The sequence below is a fragment of the Alligator sinensis genome, unplaced genomic scaffold (assembly GCF_000455745.1).
Source record: "Alligator sinensis unplaced genomic scaffold, ASM45574v1 scaffold32_2, whole genome shotgun sequence".
In the NCBI taxonomy this organism is placed as follows: domain Eukaryota; kingdom Metazoa; phylum Chordata; order Crocodylia; family Alligatoridae; genus Alligator; species Alligator sinensis.
This window is the reverse complement of record NW_005842670.1, coordinates 791,406-810,968: the sequence shown is the minus strand read 5'-3', so window position 1 is coordinate 810,968 and position 19,563 is coordinate 791,406. Positions and strand designations below refer to the sequence as shown.

The following is a 19,563-nucleotide window of genomic DNA, read 5'->3' as shown; positions in this document are numbered from 1 at the left end:
TGCCCAAAGGCAAGTGGGGAACCTAGCACTGCGGCTAGGCAGGGAGTCCCACTTTGCCACAATTTTATTTTCTGGAACTCTCTTCTTTGATCCTAAAGCTCTTGAAGCAATTGTTACCTGAGAGAGAAAACAAATACCAGGTTTCTCATTTCAGACTATTGTAAACTACCCTACATATTTAATTCCCATTTCCTTCTTTCCAGTTCAGAAGAGTTGCCCACATAGAAGTCCTCTGTTAGGGCAGCATGGAGCTGAAAGTGCTCTTATATTTTGAAACCCGTGCCAGTATTAATCATCAAGAAACAGTGGTATCCATTATTGTCATAAATATTATATTCCTAATTTCCTCTAATTAATGGACTCATCATACAAGACTTTTCAAGAGAATGATGTGCAGTTCTAAGCACTGGCTATATAGGTTAAACTAAAGCTACTGCGCATACCTAAGTAATCTTGAAAACTGCTCTGTAAAAGCGAAAATCAGGCACACATTTTTTGACAGCATAAAGCATTGAATTATGCCAGTGTCTCTTTTTGCTAAAAATACTTGTATGTTTTATCTTCTCTGGTCAATCTGTAGTCAAACAACAGGATTTTGCCATTATCACCATCACACTGCAATGCACCATAATAACTTTCTACAGTATAGTGTTTCCCCTAATTTACTTTTCTCTAAATTACACGTGGACCAATAGGATTCCAAACAGATTTGATTTTAGGACAGCAACTGGATGGTTCATCTTCTAATAATGGGAGTTCTGTGCTTTCTACATAAGGTTTTCTGCACAACTTTGGCCTAACAGCAAGGCTAGGGACAGACATTCAAAAAGCATGAGCCTGAATTGATTCAATCTTTGCGTATTAGTCTAACCTGGCTAGGCTGAACTGGTTTGTAACTGTACAGACATCCCAGAAATGCTGGCACATGCCTGCAATGGCTCAGGCTAGAAGCCGGGGAGTGCTAGAGCAGCCCTCCTTCCCCTTCCGCAGTGCTGAGGTAAAGGGGGGCACAGCTGGGCCCCAGCAGGAAGCTCTGATTAGGAAGGGGTTCCCTGCCTCCTGAGAAGCCTGGCAAGCAGTTGATAACACAGCATTTATCACCCCTAACTTAGTGTTTATCAGCCCATTAAGAAAACAAAGAAAGCAAAAGCTTCTCTTCATTAGTTCAAGCTCTTCTTAAACAACTTTTTCTAAGGAAGGAACAGAGAGACGTTACCAGCTACTTGTTGATTAGCTCCAAAAAGCCCTAAGCAGACCTGTCTGCCTTTGTCTGGTCTCTTACAGCACGGTGTCTGGTCTCCCATAGCACAGACCATAGCCAGAATGTGGTATGCTAGCTCATGCTGAGAGGTGTCTGTGTAAGGCAGAAGGGAGCGGGGAATCCCTGTTTAAGCAGGGGGAGGTTGGGGGAGAGCAGGGGGAAGCCAGGGAGATGCCTGCAGTCTCTGCTGGAGCTCCAGCCAGGGAGCGGAGGGGAGGGGCCAGCTCTACTGTGGAGCAGAGAGCCCCACCCAGCCCAGAGAGCATGCCAGGATGCTGGGGGTGTCTGGTTTATCTTAAACCAGCAATGAGTCTGGGACAGACATTGCATGAACTGGTTTGACCCAAATCAGTTAAGTCTGATACTATATTCAACCAGGTTTATCTCAAACTGGGTTTAGCCATTCTCAAACTGGTTTATATGCACTAAACATCTGTTCTGTTACAGGTTTAAACCAGTTTCTGATCACTTAAACAGATCTATATGTAACATCTGTCCCTAGCCTAAGAGCCTACAGGTATCCTCTGCACTGAAATGAATTGTATCTTAGGGCATTTTTCCATGCACTCTAGGGGTGGGCAGGGCGTCACTTTAATCAAAGCATTCTGAGAGCTGCTCTAATTAAAGTGCCACCGTGTCTCATGTATCAGCATCCCCATGCTTCAAAATGGTGGCGGGGGCACTTGAACTAGAGCTCATTCAATGAGCTAGTTCAAGCACCCTGCCACCATTTTGAAACATGGAGGTGCTGATACATGAAACATGGAGGCTGGCTGGAGCGTGGTAATTACCATGCTCCAGCAGAATCAATTAATCTAGTCTTAATACATTTTTGAGTCTTAATTCATTTTTTAATACATCTGATAAATTAAGTCTTCTCTGACACACTGTAATTACAGTGCATTGGAGCAGCCTCTGCACTTGTTTACAGGCACCCTTAAGGTTTAAACATTAGTTCATAAGTTTTGACCATTTCACTGGAGCAAGAAGGCTGGCAATAGATGTCACCATATGAAATGGATCAGCTGTGCCAGGATGCTGTACATTATGCATTGATTTATTCCACAGACCTTTTATGTGTTTCCATATAATCTTTGAGAAAATGCAAAATACAAACATTTAGAAGCTACATCTCCTCCTAATTACCACAAGCATAAATCAAGACTATTTCTATCAAAATCAATGGTGTTAGAACAATATAAAGCTGGTGTATATGAGAAGATAAGCAATACCATATGTCCTGATTTTCAGAGGCAGAATACCACAAGTCACCTTAAAACCAGTTTACATTATGGGTGTTCAGAACCCCTGCAAAGCAGACCCACAGACATAAGACCTTGACTGTGCAAACACTAACACACATGCTTAACTTTCAACATATGAGTGGAGCTATTGAAGTTATTAGGTCTGCTCATGTGCTTTAAGTTAAGCATGTGCAAAATTTTTGTAGTATCTAGACCTTAAAGTATCAAAGAAAATAAAAATAAAGAAGTTTTAGCCTTTGAACTTTTGTACTGGTGATCAAATTAAGTGCTTAAAAAGATTACAGAGCACATTGCAAATAATTCATTCTGCTATTATAATTCAATTCTCTGTTTTTGTTATTAGGGACCTATAATTATACTGTTCTCACTTCTTTAGTTACTGTTTGATCACATTAAAGTTCAAATAGATTCATAAAGGTGATCCTGGACAGTCCAGAGGGACATTCTACAATTAACTTAATCTGTAAAATGTGCAATTTAACTTTATTCTGCTGCTGTATGTCATGAAGAAAGAGCATTTATAACATCAGTACAAGATTTCCAAAAGACTATTTGCAGTTTTGTTATATTTAAAGGGAACATAAAGATAATTGATGTTGGCCTTTGAAGTTTTAATGCATTTAAGAAATATAGTATACCCAAAGAGGGTTTATCCCAGGAACAATTGGCACTGCAGATTTACTTTTTCCACATGGGTTTCATTTGCAAAGAGATAGTGAATCAAGGCAGATGGAGTCACATCACTTCTCAGATGGAGTCACATCACCTATGAAACACTTAAAATTAATCAGAACAATACAATTGTCAGTGAAAAGAAGGAGAAAAAACCCTCTGTAAATCTCAAGCATTTTAAGACTATGTTAAAGGCTTAAAATTGTAGCGCATATTCCAAAAATATAGAATTTCTACAGAATTGTTCAGTTAGGTGAGAAATCTGCTGAAAGTTGTAAATCTCTGTATCCAGGACAACAACATCTATTCATCAGAAATCAGTGTTTACTTAGACTGTTGAAGCTTCCGGATCTTGATATAACTTGGCTTTTGCATAATCTACTCCTGAACCAAAAAAATGAAATATCTCCTTACCTTGTGGAAAACATTCCACAAGGTTCTATTATTCCTATTCTTTCCCTTTTATACCAATAATAATATCAAATACATTTCACTAAACCTTATTAGAGTCCTGGAATATATATCTACTGGATTGATAGGTCCTTGAAGCAAATAGCAGATCTGCTGCTGATATTATTCATTAAATCCAAAAAGTCATTCAAAAGGTCAAATTCTCACCTGAAGTAAATCACCATAGCTCTCTTGAAACTAGTTAACTAACAGCAGCTTGAGGCCATGTTCCAAAAGTAGTTATATGGAAGTCTTCTCCAACATCATTGCTGATAATACCTCTGCCATCAGTCTTGTAATAATAAATAATAGCAAGACTATGTTGTGTTGACTTAAATTTAGATTCTCAGGGCACTTTAAAAGTTTTGTGCTACTAGCCTCAGAGGAGGAAAAGTAAGGTACAGAAGACTTAGGTGACTTGCCAAAATTACACAGAGTTAATCATACAACTGACATCTAAATCCTATTCCCCTACACTGGCCATTAATCAATGACAGTGAATGTTGTAAAATGACAATGAATGTTGGTTTGCAGGATGAAGGCAGTGGCTTATAGTGTTGAAAATGTATACAGCAAATGAAATAAAAAAGCTGGAGCCTACTGACAAAATGCAGCAGTTGAAAAGCTGTGTGTCCCTGATGAGTATGCCCCCGCCTGTCTTTTCATTAAAGGTACGCAGAGACTAAGCCTAAACAGAAACAGATACCTTCAGTTCTGCATCTCCTCCAATATTACTGTAGAGACATTTATAGAGCCACGCAGGTCTGGGGGCGTAAAGTCTATATAGCAGCTCTGAGTGAAAATCAGAATGCTGTCTCAGCTGGCTGCTGTGTGCTGTCTCTCATGAATTTTATGTCCCATCTTTACATCTCAGGACCGATAACATGAAAAGTTTTAGTTACCCAAATGAGTAAGTCCTACCTGCTCAGCCATCCTTTTATTTAAATAGCTATCAGTCTAGTGTAGGATCGAATCCTGCATATTTTGCATTATCCCAAATTCTTATTGAGATACAGAATCAGGCTCATAGTTTTATTCAACACAAGGATGCTTCTTGTATAAATATTTGTTTTGAAATATCAGATGAGATGTTCCTTGTGGGTGTGTTAAGAAAAGAACTAATGCAATAGTTTATTACCATAATGAGATTCTGGGCAGGTCTGCTCTAGAATCCTTCCCTGGTATAGTAATGCTCCTTAGGTATGTGATTGATTTATTTATATATTTTTATACTGGCAAAAAGCTTTACTGCTGGTGAAGTTACACTGACATAAAATGCTTTTCCTAGGAAAATTTATTTTCCCTGAGGAACTTGTATAATTTCAGCTAGGAAGAGCACTTATAAACTTCAGTGTACACCAGTATATTGTCTTTGCCAGGTATGCCCTTTGTCTTCTGTGTTGCATTCTCTCTTTTGCTAGTATTAGGCTGCTAGTACCTGCTTCTTTCTTCTGTTCAAAGTTATTGTTATGATTATTTGTATTACAGCAGCACCTAGAGGTCTCCAGTATGTGCAGACCAAGGAACAGAGTTAAAAAGGGAAATGAAATTTTGAACGCGCAATATTAAAGATTTAATTACACTTTTCTTGAAAAAACAAATGAGTATTAATCAATGGAATAATTAACTGTATAGGAGAGGCGGAGGGAAGAATGCCTTTGGGAAGATAAGTCTGGGTTGAAATGCAAGGTGTAGAATTTTTCTCTTGACTTTTCTGCTTTATGTTGTAGTTTTGTGGTGTTGTCAACATTACCCCCTAAGGAAAAGCCCTTGCTGGCTTTTCCTCCTGCTGTTTAATATGCACCCTTCAATGAGATTTCTCAAGATTAGGGACAATGACACACTTTTTCCAATAGTTGGAAAAAGTACAAGAAAAGCCTGCGTTTACCATTGCTGAAAATGTACTTTTTCTGTGGATAAGAGACAATTTATCTAAAGTGCTCTGAGAATCTATATTTAAGTCAACACAGCATAGTCTTGCTATTATTTATTATTACAAACTGATGACAGAGGTTTTATCAGCAATGATGTTGGAGAAGACTTCCATATGACTACTTTTGGAACATGTCCTCAGCTGCTGTTAGTTAACTAGTTTCAAGAGAGTTCCGGTGTTTTACTTCAGGTGAGAATTTGACGATTTGAATGACTTTTTGGAGAATTTGACCATTTGAATGACTGTGGATAAGAAATTTTACTTTATAGTAAGGAAGCCTCCATAAACAGTTTATTAAAAGTTAACAAATGACTGCCAGGCTGAACAATTATTGCTGAGTCTAACAGGTCAGCAAATTCCTTTGAAACATCTCTAACACTTTGTGTTGATATGCTTACAAACACATACTGTTTGGCTAGGGACAGATATTCAAAAAGCCTGAGCCTGAATTGATTCAATCTTTGCAGGTTAGTCTAACCTGGCTAGGCTAAATCAGTTTTGTAACCAGACAGGCATCCCAGAAATGCAGGCACATGCCCACAGTGGCTCAGGCTAGAAGCTGGGGTGGGGGGACGGGGGGAGTGCTAGAGCAGCCCTCCCTTCCCTTCCCTTCCATAAGACGGAGCTGAGGGGGGTGTAGCCAAGCCCTGGCAGGATGCTCTGATTATTCCCCCCCAACCTCCTATGCAGCCCAGCAGGGAATGTTTATCACCCCTAACTCAGTGTTTATCAACCGATTTAGAAAACAAAGCCTCTCTTCATTAACTAATGGAGCTCTTCTTAAACAGCTCTTCTAAGGAAGAACATTAATCTACCTGTTGATTAGCTCCAAAAGCCTGTTTGCCTGTTGTTTCCCACAGCACAGACCATAGCCAGCATGTGGTCTGCTAGCTAATGCTGAGGTGTCTGTGTAAGGCAGAGGGGAGTGGGGAATAATTCCTGCTTAGCAGGGGGAAGCCAGGCAGATGGTCTGTGCCTGCAAGTCTCTACCAGAGCTCTGGCCAGGGAGCAGAAGGGAAGGGGCCAGCCCTGCTATGGGGCAGAGAGCCCCACCCAGCCCAGAGAGCATGCCGAGATGCTGGGGTTGTCTGGTTTATCTTAAACCAGTAAGGGCTCTGACACAGACACATTGCATAAATCAGTTTGACCCAAATCAGTTAAGTCTGATACTACATTCAACCAGGTTTATCTCAAACCAGTTTCAGCCATTTTCAGATTGGTTTATATGCACTGAACATCTGTTCTGTTACAGGTTTAAATCAGCTTCTGATCACTTAAACCAATTTATGTGTAATGTCTGTCCCTAGCCTTTATGTCTGTAATATGCTTATCACATCTGTTAATCTTTTATTAATCCTTTTTGTGCTATTCAAAATGTATCCTTAACATCAACCATAACTGGACAAACAAAGGGCCGCCAGCGTATTTTACAAGAACTAAACTCACCTTCAAAAGATACACAGCATAGTACATTCAGGAATGGAGAAAAATGGTCTACAGCTTTGTCAAGGATTCTTTGTGCAGATCACAAGTGTCTACACTTCACTATATAGTGGTATTTGCTGATTTGTTGTTGTTGTTTATTAATGCAGTGCCTCTTTTAACAATTTCATTTTATTTTCTCATAGGGTCCTCAAGGACTGAAGGGTCATCCAGGTCCACCTGTAAGTGTGGATAGCACCATTTTATATAACCTTCCCTTGCATGCATAATTGAAAGACACTTGCAGTAGATTCTAATACCTGATTCCTCTCCTTTTGTAGGGTCTACCTGGACCACCTGGGAACAGAGTAAGTTTCAACACTGTTTTTTACAGTATGCTACAGTACAATGCAAGCCCTCATTGTTGCAAATAAAAATGTTGACGCCCTCTTCATAGGTATTGCTTTCTTCAGCATCTTGTAAAACTGAAATGTTCTTTCATATAAATCTAATAAATAAATAAACTAATAAATAGTACCTATTGCTTTAATGTGGAAGCTGACAATGGTTTCTAATCCTTTTACCTCACACATTTCAGCTCTAGTTGTCAGCTACGTCGTTTAGTCTTAAGCAAAATCTAGGCTTATGCTCACAAACTTGGGTATGATGGTGCCCAGGCTCTGAGAACAACCTTTGGTTATGTTTGTATGGTAAAGTCCCTAGTGCCAGCACCCTCAAGCACACTGACTTTCTTTGGTGGACAGCTTCCTAAATCCAGAAGCAGATTAGATCATGCTGTTTGTTGTGGATCTTTTTTGTGCACCTTTTTCTATTTACATAAATAGGCTTGTATAAGAGCTATACATGTGTTACGTTACACTGATGGGAGGACTAGTTTGAATCATAGAATCATAGGGCTGGAAGGGACCCCGAAGGATCATCAGGTCCAGCCCCCTGCATGAGCAGGAAAGACATCTGGGATCAGACAACCCCAGCCAGGTGACCATCCAGTCTTCTCTTGAAGACCTCTAGGGTAGATGACTGCAGCACCTCTGGAGGGAGCTTGTTCCATAGTCTGGACACACTAGTTGTAAAGAAGTTTTTCCCAATGTTCAGCCTGAAACTATCTTTCAGGAATTTGTGGCCGTTGTTTCTAGTTTTCCCCCAGGACACCCTGGTGAACAGTTGTTCACCGAGCCCCTGATGTACGCCTCTGATATAGTGGTGAGCCGCAATCAGGTCCCCTCTCAGCCTTCTTTTCTTTAGGCTGAGGAGTCCAAGATCCCTCAGCCTTTCCTCATATGGCTTGCCATACAAGTCCCTAATCATGTGGGTGGGGACCCTATCAAGCTTTAGCACATCCTTCTTGAAGTGCGGCGCCCAGAACTGGACACAATACTCCAGCTGCGGCCACACCAATGTTGAGTAAAGTGGGAGAATCACTTCTTTGGATTTACTGGAGATGCACTGCTGGCTCATATTTATGCTGGGGTCTATTGTTACCCCCAGATCCCTTTCATTTGTAGTGCTGGTCAGGTTAGCGATGCCCAGCCTGTAGGTGCGCTGGGGGTTCTTCCTTCCCAGATGCAGCACTTCGCACTTCTCTATGTTGAACCTCACCTGGTTCCGTTCTGCCCAACATGCCAGTCTGTCTAGGTCTGCTTGTATCTGCACCCTATGGGCCAATACATTATTGCCATTGATAGTATCATTCTCTTTCAGGAATATACTTGTGAAAAGAAAATAAAGTGATATATTTTTACCTCTATAATCATTTTAGACATTTCATTCTTCCATTTTTTCTGGGGGCTTTGTCTTTTTAAAAATAAGAATTCAAATAGTATGCGAATCAGTGGTTGCAAAGCACTTTACTAACATAATAAAAATGCCTTAAATATTTTGGCGAAATAGGCTTTTTTGTCCTTTGAGATCAGTATACCTTATCTGAACTATGTTTTTTACCCAGAGACTTGTATAGGATCCATCAATTAAACCAATATGTTCCTTCAACAACACCAGGAAAATTTACAACCTTAGTTGTAGAATGTTCTTTATTGCTATTACTGCTTCTCTGAAAAGATTTTTGTTGTAATGCAGAAACAAATGGACATCAATGCTGCTATTCAAGCCTTGATCGAATCAAATGCTGCACTACAGATGGAGGTAATATATTTTACTTTATTTACCTTGGCACATAGAGAGTATCCAAATTAAAAAGAGTTCGTTTAAAGCCAAAACAGGGTTCCTTTACAAAGATTTTATTTTAAACACATTGAAAATTCAGAGACTATTTTGTAAAGAAAAAAAATGTATAATATGATGAAATGCAACTGGATATATAGAACACAATATACCTTATGTCAAGGTAAAAAGAAAACCCCATAGTAATCCTGTTGTTTAATCATGATTAACAATAAAAGAAAGGCATTATACAATATTATACAACATTATATAATATGAGGTTTATATCTTCAACTTCATACCTGAAGATGAGAACCATTTAGGCTCTGATCCAGCAAATACTTATATGTAATCTTAATTTCTTGCAGTTATGTAGTCCCATTGACTGTTTACCCATTGAGATTACGTATGTGAATTTAAGTGTAATTGTACATGTTTGCAGGATTGGGCCCTACAGCTTGACTTTACTGTTCAAAATTTGAGAATGCAAAGCATCACTTATTAAATATCTTAATTTCTTTTCTTCTTTTCTTTTTTCTGTTTTCAAATTTCATGTCAATGTTTTATAACAATGTATTTGCATGATTTTAACTCGACTCCAATTTCTTTGCTCCAATACATATATATATTTAATGTACTAATTTGTTTTAATGTAAATCAATCATTCTTAATTACCTCATATCTGGATGGCTGCATGTATCACAAACACCTTTCATTTCTCTCTGGATCTTCAATGGGCACTTAATTTAACTGCATGTGCTATTGCTATGGTATTTCTTTGTGCTAACACACTTGCTAATGAATGACCCCTTGACAGAGGTACCAGAATACTGAAGTAACGTTTCTAGATCACAGTGCAGAGATATTCAAAACATTACACTACCTTAGCAACTTACTGCAAAGTATCAAGAACCCCCTTGGCACCCGAGATAATCCAGCACGCATCTGCAGGGATCTGCTTAACTGTGAACGGAAAGTGTCAGATGGTGAGTATTTGTGTTGCTCAAATCCTCACTGTCACTACAGTTAGATTATCTTCTTTCCACATGTTAATTTTTTCAGAAAAAAATTTAATGAGTAGCGTTATAAAGATAAAATATCTTTAAAATAAAGATATATTTTTATGTTTCTGAATATTATTTGCAATCACATGACTATCTGAAACTGATTTGGTCTCTGTGGGTGGTAAAAAAAAAATGCTACTTCCAGGTTATTCCAGAGATGAACTCATTATGAGTGGCAAAACCTTTTCTCAAACTTGCACTTTCTCATTGAAACGATGGTTCGTGTTGGTGTAAAGCAGGAGTAACTCATCTGAAGTCGTCTGATGTATAGCTGGTGAAAACAAGGCTTAATGATTTAGCCTGGAAATATCAAAGGATCTTAAGAAAGTGATACAAAAAATGAGAACTCTTGGTTCCAAAATGATACCTTTTATTAGACCAACTGGAAAATGGCAAGAAAATTGTCCCTTTCTGCAAGCTTTCGGGATCAAAGTCCCTTTGTCAGGCTCTGGGAAAAGTGTAGATGGTACAAGATGGTAGAAAGTTCCCTTAGGTAGGAAGTAAACTTCATTTTTGCATAGAGGGAGCTGAAGATGGAAGGCTGTCCCTCTGGGTCCATGAGAGTGTGTGAACTGTGCTGAGTAGCTCTTTGATGTGTTGATCAGGTAGAATTCCTTCTCTGGAGGTGTCAGATGGCAGGCAGGGAGGTAAAAAAACTTCCTTGTTCTTCTGCAATGAAATTTAAAATCCAAAATCAGCTAAAATTCGGCATCTTCCATGTTTCAGGGGTGTACTTGGTAGCCGTGTTGGTCTGAGACAAAAAGACAGAAAAAACTAGAACTCTTGGTTCCAATCCTTAAGAAAGTGAGGCACCCAACTCCCACTGAATTTCATTTCCATTCATTCAGCTTCATTCATATTTAATTCCTTCATGTCCTTTTGAAAATCCAAGCTTTAATCTGTCCATCTATGTTTATCTCCTCTGCCTTTTACCATGTTACATTTACTTGTACCTGTTAACAATTAGTCACAGATTTATTGTTCTAAATTTGAAGGTGAATGATATTTTCAGAATTATAAATATATTTTCTAACACTAGGACACTAACTCCTAACACCACATTCACAGGGATTTGTATTTCAACAGACCTGTCCTATATTGCTTAAACTGGCACAAATCTGTTTGTTTTTCATTAATTTGATGTATACAGACTGAATGCAAGATGTATCTTTGCTGATAAATTAGAGTTTTCTGCTTACACCAAGACCCTCAGGATTTGCAACTTGATAGAGTTGGTCATATTGGCCTAAGTAGTAACAGCATTATTCTGTTTCACTTTATGCATTCAAATGGAAGACTTCCAGCCACACAGCTGCTATTTTTGGCATTTACATGCAGTTTGCAATCCTGCTACATGTGCAAAGTGGACGCACAAATACCCACATGATTACTGAACATAGCTCCTTATATGTGTATGTTGAAAAGGACACAAAAAAGAAGATGAAACCATTGTATTCACTTTGTACCTCAGTGTAAACATTTTGCTTCTGGTTATAAACACAGGGTAACTCTAGTAAAGTCAAAGCCAATCTAAATTTAGTAATCTAACATTCACCCCAAATTGTGGAAAGTTGGCATTCTTTAACAGCAGTTATATCTTTCTCTCCTTTCTCTCTGGGATTATAAATTGTTAGGAAAATACTGGATTGACCCAAATATTGGCTGTCCTTCTGATGCCATTGAGGTTTTCTGTAACTTCACTGCTGGTGGCCAGACATGTTTATCACCCGTCTCTGTGACAAAGGTAGGCATTGCTTCTCAGTGGAATATGCTTCTGTGTTTAACTCTGAACAATAATTTACTTAATGATTACCTTGGCCAGTTTGATAAGTGTTGGCCTATTAATTTTGCCATAAATTAGATCCATCTCTGTTTAATCCAATTGTTTAATGTGTTTCTACTTTTGTACATCTCCCTGTTTATCTTTCTATATATCTATAGAAAGAGTATATATTCTATATATTCTTTAGCTGTAGTATTTAAAGTGGTCCCCCTTCACTGTGTTGCCCACTTCAGCAGTCACAAAGATGGTGGGAGACAGAGTATACCCATGTATTTTTTACAGTGTCCATTTATTTATTTTAGCACTTTTTGAAAAATTTAACAATGCAAAATGTAAAAACATTTCAGAATTGCATATAGACAGCCTAAATAGCCATCATTTAAGACAGATAAAATCCTCTTTTAGTAATACTGACATCATTGCAATAGTATTGACAAAAGGGTTGCTGCTCTTGAACATGTAACTAAATTTAGGTACAAAGCAGTTTCTCCTCCTGTCATGAAATGCATGTTCACATATTTTAATTTACATTTAGATCTTAAAGAAACCAATTTAATGTTCTGTGTACACACACACACGCGCGCGCGCGCGTACTTTTACCTCCTGAAGAGTGCCACAGACATCTTTGGAGCTATGAGAGAGATGGTCCGTTGGAAGAAAAATCCAAGAGGTTCCCTTCACTGAGTTTCTCCTATATTGTTAGGTGTGTGAGGGGACCAGGGGGTGGAGAGTTGTGGGGAGGGTCTTTCCTTCTAATTGAATGAGACACAGTCTTCCCCTAACTGTATGGATCCACTGGGATTCTGTCTGCTTCAGGACCTGGGGCTTCATGCCAGCTGAGTCCCCAGCATGCTCTATTCCTATCAAGCAACCAAATCTGTTGGATCTGCATTACTAGTGACCCCCAATCCCCCCAGCCACAGTTGAGTGATATAGTGTGAGCAGAACAATGAATGAGAGTTAGGAAGTTCTGAACTCTGCTCCAAAACTTCCAACTGACTTTGTGCATGTGTTTGTTTGAATCACTTAAACAAGAAGTTTTCTCATCTGGAAAACAAAGCCAGCTACCTACCTTTTCCTGCACTATAGTGATGTTGTAACCATTAAGTAATTATTGTTTAAAATTCATTTAAAAAGTGTTAGCGTTGAGAGGGTCCAGAGGAGGGCCACTCTCATGATCAGGGGGCAGCAGGGCAGGCCATACAAGGAGAGACTAGAGGGCCTTAACCTATTCAGCCTCCACAAGAGAAAGCTGACGGACAATCTGGTGACAGTCTACAAGCTCACCAGGGGAGATCAGCAGGGAATAGGAGATGCCCTGTTCCCCTGAGCACCACATGGGGGTAACTATGAATAACAGCCACAAGTTGATAGAGAACAGGTTCAGGCTAGACATCAGGAGGCATTACTTTACAGTTAGGGCGGCTAGGACCTGGAACCAACTTCCAAGGAAAGTGGTGCTCGCTTCTACCTTGGGGGTCTTTAAGAGGAGGCTGGATAGACACCTGACTGGGGTCATATGACCCCATCATGCGTTCCTGCCCAGGGCAGGGGGTCGGACTTCATGATCTGTTTAGGTCCCTTCCGACCCTAGCTACTATGATACTACTATAAGAAGGTATGCATTATATAGACTTGTATACAATAATGTGCAATCATTATTATGATAATTATGGGTTCCAAATTTCTCTCTAACCAACAAACTTCTTGAAGAAAGCCAGAGATGTGCACTTTGCTTTGTGTCCCACATTAATGAATAGAGCTAATATTCAGTATAAATGTCACATTTATATGCCAAGTCTTTCTAATTGCACTCTCACCGTTGTACACAGTACAGCTGCATGTCTATCAATGCACATTTCTTTTTTTTTTCCTTAGTTGGAGTTTGGAGTTGGAAAAGTGCAGATGAATTTTCTTCATTTACTGAGCTCAGAAGCAACCCATACCATCACAGTTCACTGTCTGAACACACCAGTATGGGGAATAAATGAGGCAGGTGCCCAGAAAACATCTGTTAGCTTCAAGGGATGGAATGGTCAAGTGTTTAAAGCAAATACACTACTTGAACCAAAGGTGCTTCTGGATGAGTGCATGGTAAATACAATTTGGTATCATTAACCTAATGGTGGAGTTTACCAACCTTTCCTCAGTGAAACTTGTTTGTATGCTCATACATATATGTCATCTAGATATTATTCAACACATGAAGCTGACTTCCTTTTATGTCATTTACAAGTGTGTCAATGTGTGTCAGCCATTTGATATGATCCAGAGTATATCCAGTGCTACCAGAAAATGCATTTGGGCAGGGAATCCACTCTTGCTCTTAGCATTAGATCCCATGCTCCCTCTTGTTAATCCTACCAGGATATGAGAGATGACAAACCAGAGACAGAAAATCCTTCAGGAAACCAAGGATCAGTCAGACTTGCTGTGAAAAAAGAGGCTGAGGCATAAGTTGTTGGTAGTATCTGAATAAGGCTAAACCACAGGAAGGGGCAAGTTCACAGAAGGCAGAATACTATTACTAATGACAAGTATCATTAGTTTCAGTAGCTGTCTCAGGTATGTCGTTATGTAATAAATTGAAGGTAGAGAGAAAATGAAACTTTAGTTGCTTAATACATTCCATATTTTGGACTTTTATTGGGAAAAATCAGAATACTTAATCAATTTCCAGTGGTTATTAGATGAACTCTATTTGCAGGCAAGATGTTCCCTTAAATCACTGGTTCTTATAGAACTCAAAATAATTCCTATTTTTGTTACAGCAGCTGAAAAACATTGAATTCTATTTTGTGCTAAGTAGAATGAAGGTTGTAGCATTGTCATGTAATCCTTCCATATGTGGAACTCCTAAAATCACAGGGAGATTTGTATGCAGATAGATAATGTGATGTTAAACCCTAGAAAACTATCATATGGGCGTAAAATGCCACCAAAAAATAGAACTGTAAACCCACTAACACATGTAATATTTTTATAACCTCTGTGGTGTAAGCAACTAGGTACAAGGAAAAATCAGGCCCTCCTGATAAAAATGTGTCAAGAATTCTCCAGTGTGTTCCTGGAGAATATAAGCCACTAACAGTGACAGAATCATAGAATTATAAAAAATTAGGGTTGGAAGGGACCTCAGGAGGTCAGTGCCATGGCAAGGAAGTTTGGCACCTGAGGCAAAGCCCACAATGGCAGTCCACTCTTGTCCCACACACAGATTTGGGGGGCACATGCCCCCCATGCTTGCCCGCGAGTGCATGCAGCAGCGGGAGCCACTCTTCCCCACCATCCCCACACCCTGCCCCAAATGAGCTGCTTGCAGCTCTGTCCCACACCCCGCCCCAGCTAGGCAGTGCCTATTGGTGCCCCTTTGCTTTGGCACGGGGTGGTCTCCCTTCTCCCCCCCCTCCCTTGCTAACAGCACTGCAGGAGGTCATTTAGTCCAACACCCTGCTCAAAGCAGGGCCATCCCCAACTACATCATCCCAGCCAAAGCTTTGTTAAACTAGGTCTTAAAAACCTTCAAGGATGGAGATTCCACTATCTCTCTGGGTAACCTGTTCCAATGTTTTACTGCCCTCCTAGTGAGAAAGTTCTTCCTAATATCTAACCTAAACTTCCCTTGCTGCAACTTGAGACCATTGCTCCTTGTTCTGTCATCTTCCACCACTGAGAACAGTCTAGCTCCATCCTCTTTTGAACCCCCTTTCAGATATTTGAAGGCTGCTATTAAATCCCCCCTCAGTCTTCTCTTCTGTAGACTAAACAAGCCCAGTTCCCTTAGCGTCTCTTCATAAGTCATGTCCCCCAGCCCCCGCACCATTTTTGTTGCCCTTAGCTGGAGTCTCTCCAATGTGTCCACATACTTTCTGTAGTGGGGGGCCCAAAACTGAACACAGTACTCCAGATGTGGCCTCACCAATGCCGAATAGAGGGGAATAATCACTTCCCTTGACCTGCTGGCAACACACCTACCAATGCAGCCCAGTATGCCATTAGCTTTCTTGGCAACAAGGGCACACTGCTGCCTTATATTCAGCTGCAGCTATCCACTGTAATCCCCAGGTCCTTTCCTGCAGAGCTGCTGCCCAATCAATCAGTCCCCAGCCTGTACTGGTGCATGGGACAGCTACTGAAAAGTGCCATTGTCGTGTGAGATTCTGTGAGATCTTCCTCTCTTCCTGCATGAAAACTATGCAGATTTTCTGCAGAATTTTACACATTACTCTTTACAGGGATTTCACTTGTAAGTGATCTCCACTGCTGCTTTGCCCAGTTAGGCAAGAAAGGAGTGGCTGCACCCACAACTTTTTCAGCTGAAGACAAAGTGATATTGTTATTTTATACATTTTATAACAATAGTATTGAGATTTTAAAAAATAATCAAAACAAAGTTCATGGCAAAGGTTGTTCCCCATAATTCTTAAAAATACCTCCTAAAGCCATGAAGGAACCTATAGAATAGAAAAGTATCTTTGTCTCAGTTCAAGTCTTCATCAGGACTTATAGTAAGTTAGACTTTTAAGAAATGCTTTTCTATCAATGCATGGGAAACAGCCTTTGTAAATTTACAGAAGTCCTGCAAGCACTGATGGGAGAAGACTTGCCTACATGTCACATACCTCTCTCCCCCACCCCAATAAGACGTGTGCCTTGTTTTGGGAAGGCAGAATGAAGAAAAAATATTTTTCCAGTCATACCCTGGCTGAATCCTGACCACAGGGGATCCTGACTGCATGGCTGAATCCTGACTAGCACTGCTCAGGCAAAAGCTAGCTTTAACCCTTTCATAGTTGCTGCCATATTAGCAGTAGCTTTTGGCTGAGGAGTCAAAAGCTGCTGTCAATTCAGCAGTGTCTGTGAAAGAGTTAAAACTAATGCCAAGCAGTGCATTTCATCCCTGTGCAGGGTCCCTATTCTTTAATTCTGGCACAATAAGAGATGCATCCCAATTTTTGGAGGCCTGATTTTTGAGGGGAAAATGCATGTGGTATACAAGTGAATACGGTATGTTCACTTGTATCTCTGACTTTTTGCATTCCAGATTCTCTCTGTTATGAAATAACCTGTTGATATATATTTAATCCTCTAATTCTATGCATTCCAGATCCAAGACGGCAACTGGCATAAGACACAGTTCTACTTTCACACTCAGGACACTAATCAGCTTCCAGTTGTTCAAGTGCATTCATTTCCTCATCTTAAACCAGGACAACAGCACTTCTTAGAAAGTGGTTCAGTGTGCTTTCTTTGAGCTTCCTGACCCTGCTCTGGTGTATCATATAATGGTGGAATTGCTGCAGACAACAAGTAGGGTTTTTTAGGGGGGTGGTTTTAAGAAAAATGAATTTAAGCTGAAATCATCATGAAACTGTGGAAGCATTTTAAAGCAAATTGTTAGTTGTATCTTAAAGAATCTCAGGAAGAAAAAGACTTCCTCCTAAGAAGGAGAAATGGCATTTAAAATAGACTACAACAACATTGATAAAAGATTTTAATTTTTTTTAATATTGGCTGGTGCTTTCGTGTATGATTCCCTGGAACTCAGCACTATATACCTGAACAAGAAATTCTTTGGGACTTCTAGTGTTCTCAGTAACCTATTTAATAGCACTGTACAAGACACCCTAAGGAAGCTGGAGACATGCAGTACAAAGGAGCAATACTGGCTAATGCTCCCAAATGTGCAATAGCTTACATACGAGAGTAAATTATGCCACAGTACAATAAAGGGTTTTTTTTTAAAACACAAATTTTTATTATAGTCCTCTGTGGACACATCATCTGAACAGATGGTACACTACCTCTTACGTGTTTCCTGTTTGTGTTGCCTGGTGCTCTTCTTAACACAAGGTGCTCGTGGCTTAAGTAGATATTATTTGATTTCCTTTTTCTCTTTCAGACTGTATGTACTGGTTACATCAAGATATGTTTCTGTTGTTAGAGTACCTATTTTAAATTGTTGGTCACATACTTTGTTACAAGGAAAACCATTATTTATGTGAAAATTTTTAAACGTGTATGTTTATTATTGTGAAAGTGGCATGAAATAGCACATTGTATATGGTGCTTATGGGCTGGACAGCTTTTTTAGCCATTGTAAAATTGTAGGAAAGCTGCATACAGTAGTTTTGGTCTGTAATTTCTGTACTGCAGTTAACTATTTTAAACGTCCAATGGCGTCTAGGGGATATATTGTGTATATATTTTGTAACTTGTTGAAATTTTTAATGCAGCATGTCTTATGAAGAGCTGCTGTTAAATTATGATAATCATAATCATTTCAGCAACTCAGAAATTCCATTTTTCATGATACTATTGGACAGTTTCAGTTTTCTGTTATTAAATTGAGCCTAAACTGTTCAACCCTCAATTTTGAACAAAATTACACTTCTGCCATTTAAACTGTAATTCTAAAAGGCTTTGCAAACACCATGCCAGCATCCGTTATCAAAGCAATGTTAATTCAGTAACACACAGCAAAATTATACCTCACTGTACTTGAAGGGGAGTTTTCAAACAGCAATTCATTTACACCATGTTTATCCACAGTAGACCACACTTACCCAACTATAATAAAATGTGCTTCAAAAATAACTGTTTCTCTCCTATCATTTTGGTTCCTCTTGTTTTCAGCAACCATGAGAAGTGTACATGGACTCTCTTATTGTAGCAAATTAGTTTTATTACCAAGGGAAGCATATATATATATAGAGAGAGAGAGAGAGAGAGAGATCAATATGCATATTGATATCTATAGATCTATAATATCAATCATGGTCATACAGGATACTGCAAGGTTGTTCACTTTTAGAACACAAAAATACCTGGTCCTCCAATTTTAATCCTTGTGCTGAAGTATCAGTTGTATTCCCTAAAAACCATGAAATATATTTAATGTAAAGAAACAAAATAAAGAATGATATATTAAGGGCAGTGGAGAAGTTGATTCAGTCTTTCAACTGCTATTTCAATGTTTTAAAAGCAGTATCATTGCACGTGTGCAACTGGGATCATATTGTACATATTTGTTTTTTGGAAGAATGACATCTTTGTAGAAGCTGGGGTTTCTCTATACTTTTACTAATATCGTTCTCCTGAGGGCCCTGTTGCACGTTCAGATGAACGCTGGATGGAAACCAGCTGTTACACATTTTCGAGCACTAACTCTGTAGCTGGTTGGCTGGCTTTATAACTGGATAGTCATTTTATGGTGCGATAATTACAGTGCTCATCACCCATCTGCAGTTATTACACAATGGACCAGTGACTGGTGCAACGTATGTACCACGTAGCAGGGGCCTCATTGTCACTGAAACCTTTACAGCTTATTCTCAATGGTTGGTTTATTGCCAGCGCTTCTGCTTCCCAAAGGCAGCGCTGTGTTAAAAGAGCAAATGCCTTTTTAGATGTTAACAAGTTATTTAACAGTAACCATGTCATAACCCCGTGCTTATCCCGCGTCCAAGCGTTATTGTCGCTGATGAGCCGGGTTCCTCGACACCACTCAAATGCGAGGAGGTGCAAATATT

At 39.4% G+C, this 19,563-nt stretch overlaps 1 protein-coding gene across 1 annotated transcript in view; it reads left to right on the top strand.

The window, feature by feature from the left end:
* COL24A1 (collagen type XXIV alpha 1 chain) overlaps positions 1–17,778 on the top strand; it is an 88,351-nt gene extending 70,573 nt beyond the window's left edge. The window contains exons 27-33 of the mRNA XM_014524810.2: positions 7,210–7,245; positions 7,345–7,371; positions 9,101–9,166; positions 10,002–10,170; positions 11,883–11,992; positions 13,910–14,125; positions 17,139–17,778. Coding sequence (XP_014380296.1) covers positions 7,210–7,245; positions 7,345–7,371; positions 9,101–9,166; positions 10,002–10,170; positions 11,883–11,992; positions 13,910–14,125; positions 17,139–17,285 — 771 coding nt within the window. The 3' untranslated portion in view covers positions 17,286–17,778. The remainder of the gene's footprint in view (positions 1–7,209; positions 7,246–7,344; positions 7,372–9,100; positions 9,167–10,001; positions 10,171–11,882; positions 11,993–13,909; positions 14,126–17,138) is intronic.
* Positions 17,779–19,563: the final 1,785 nt, after the last annotated feature.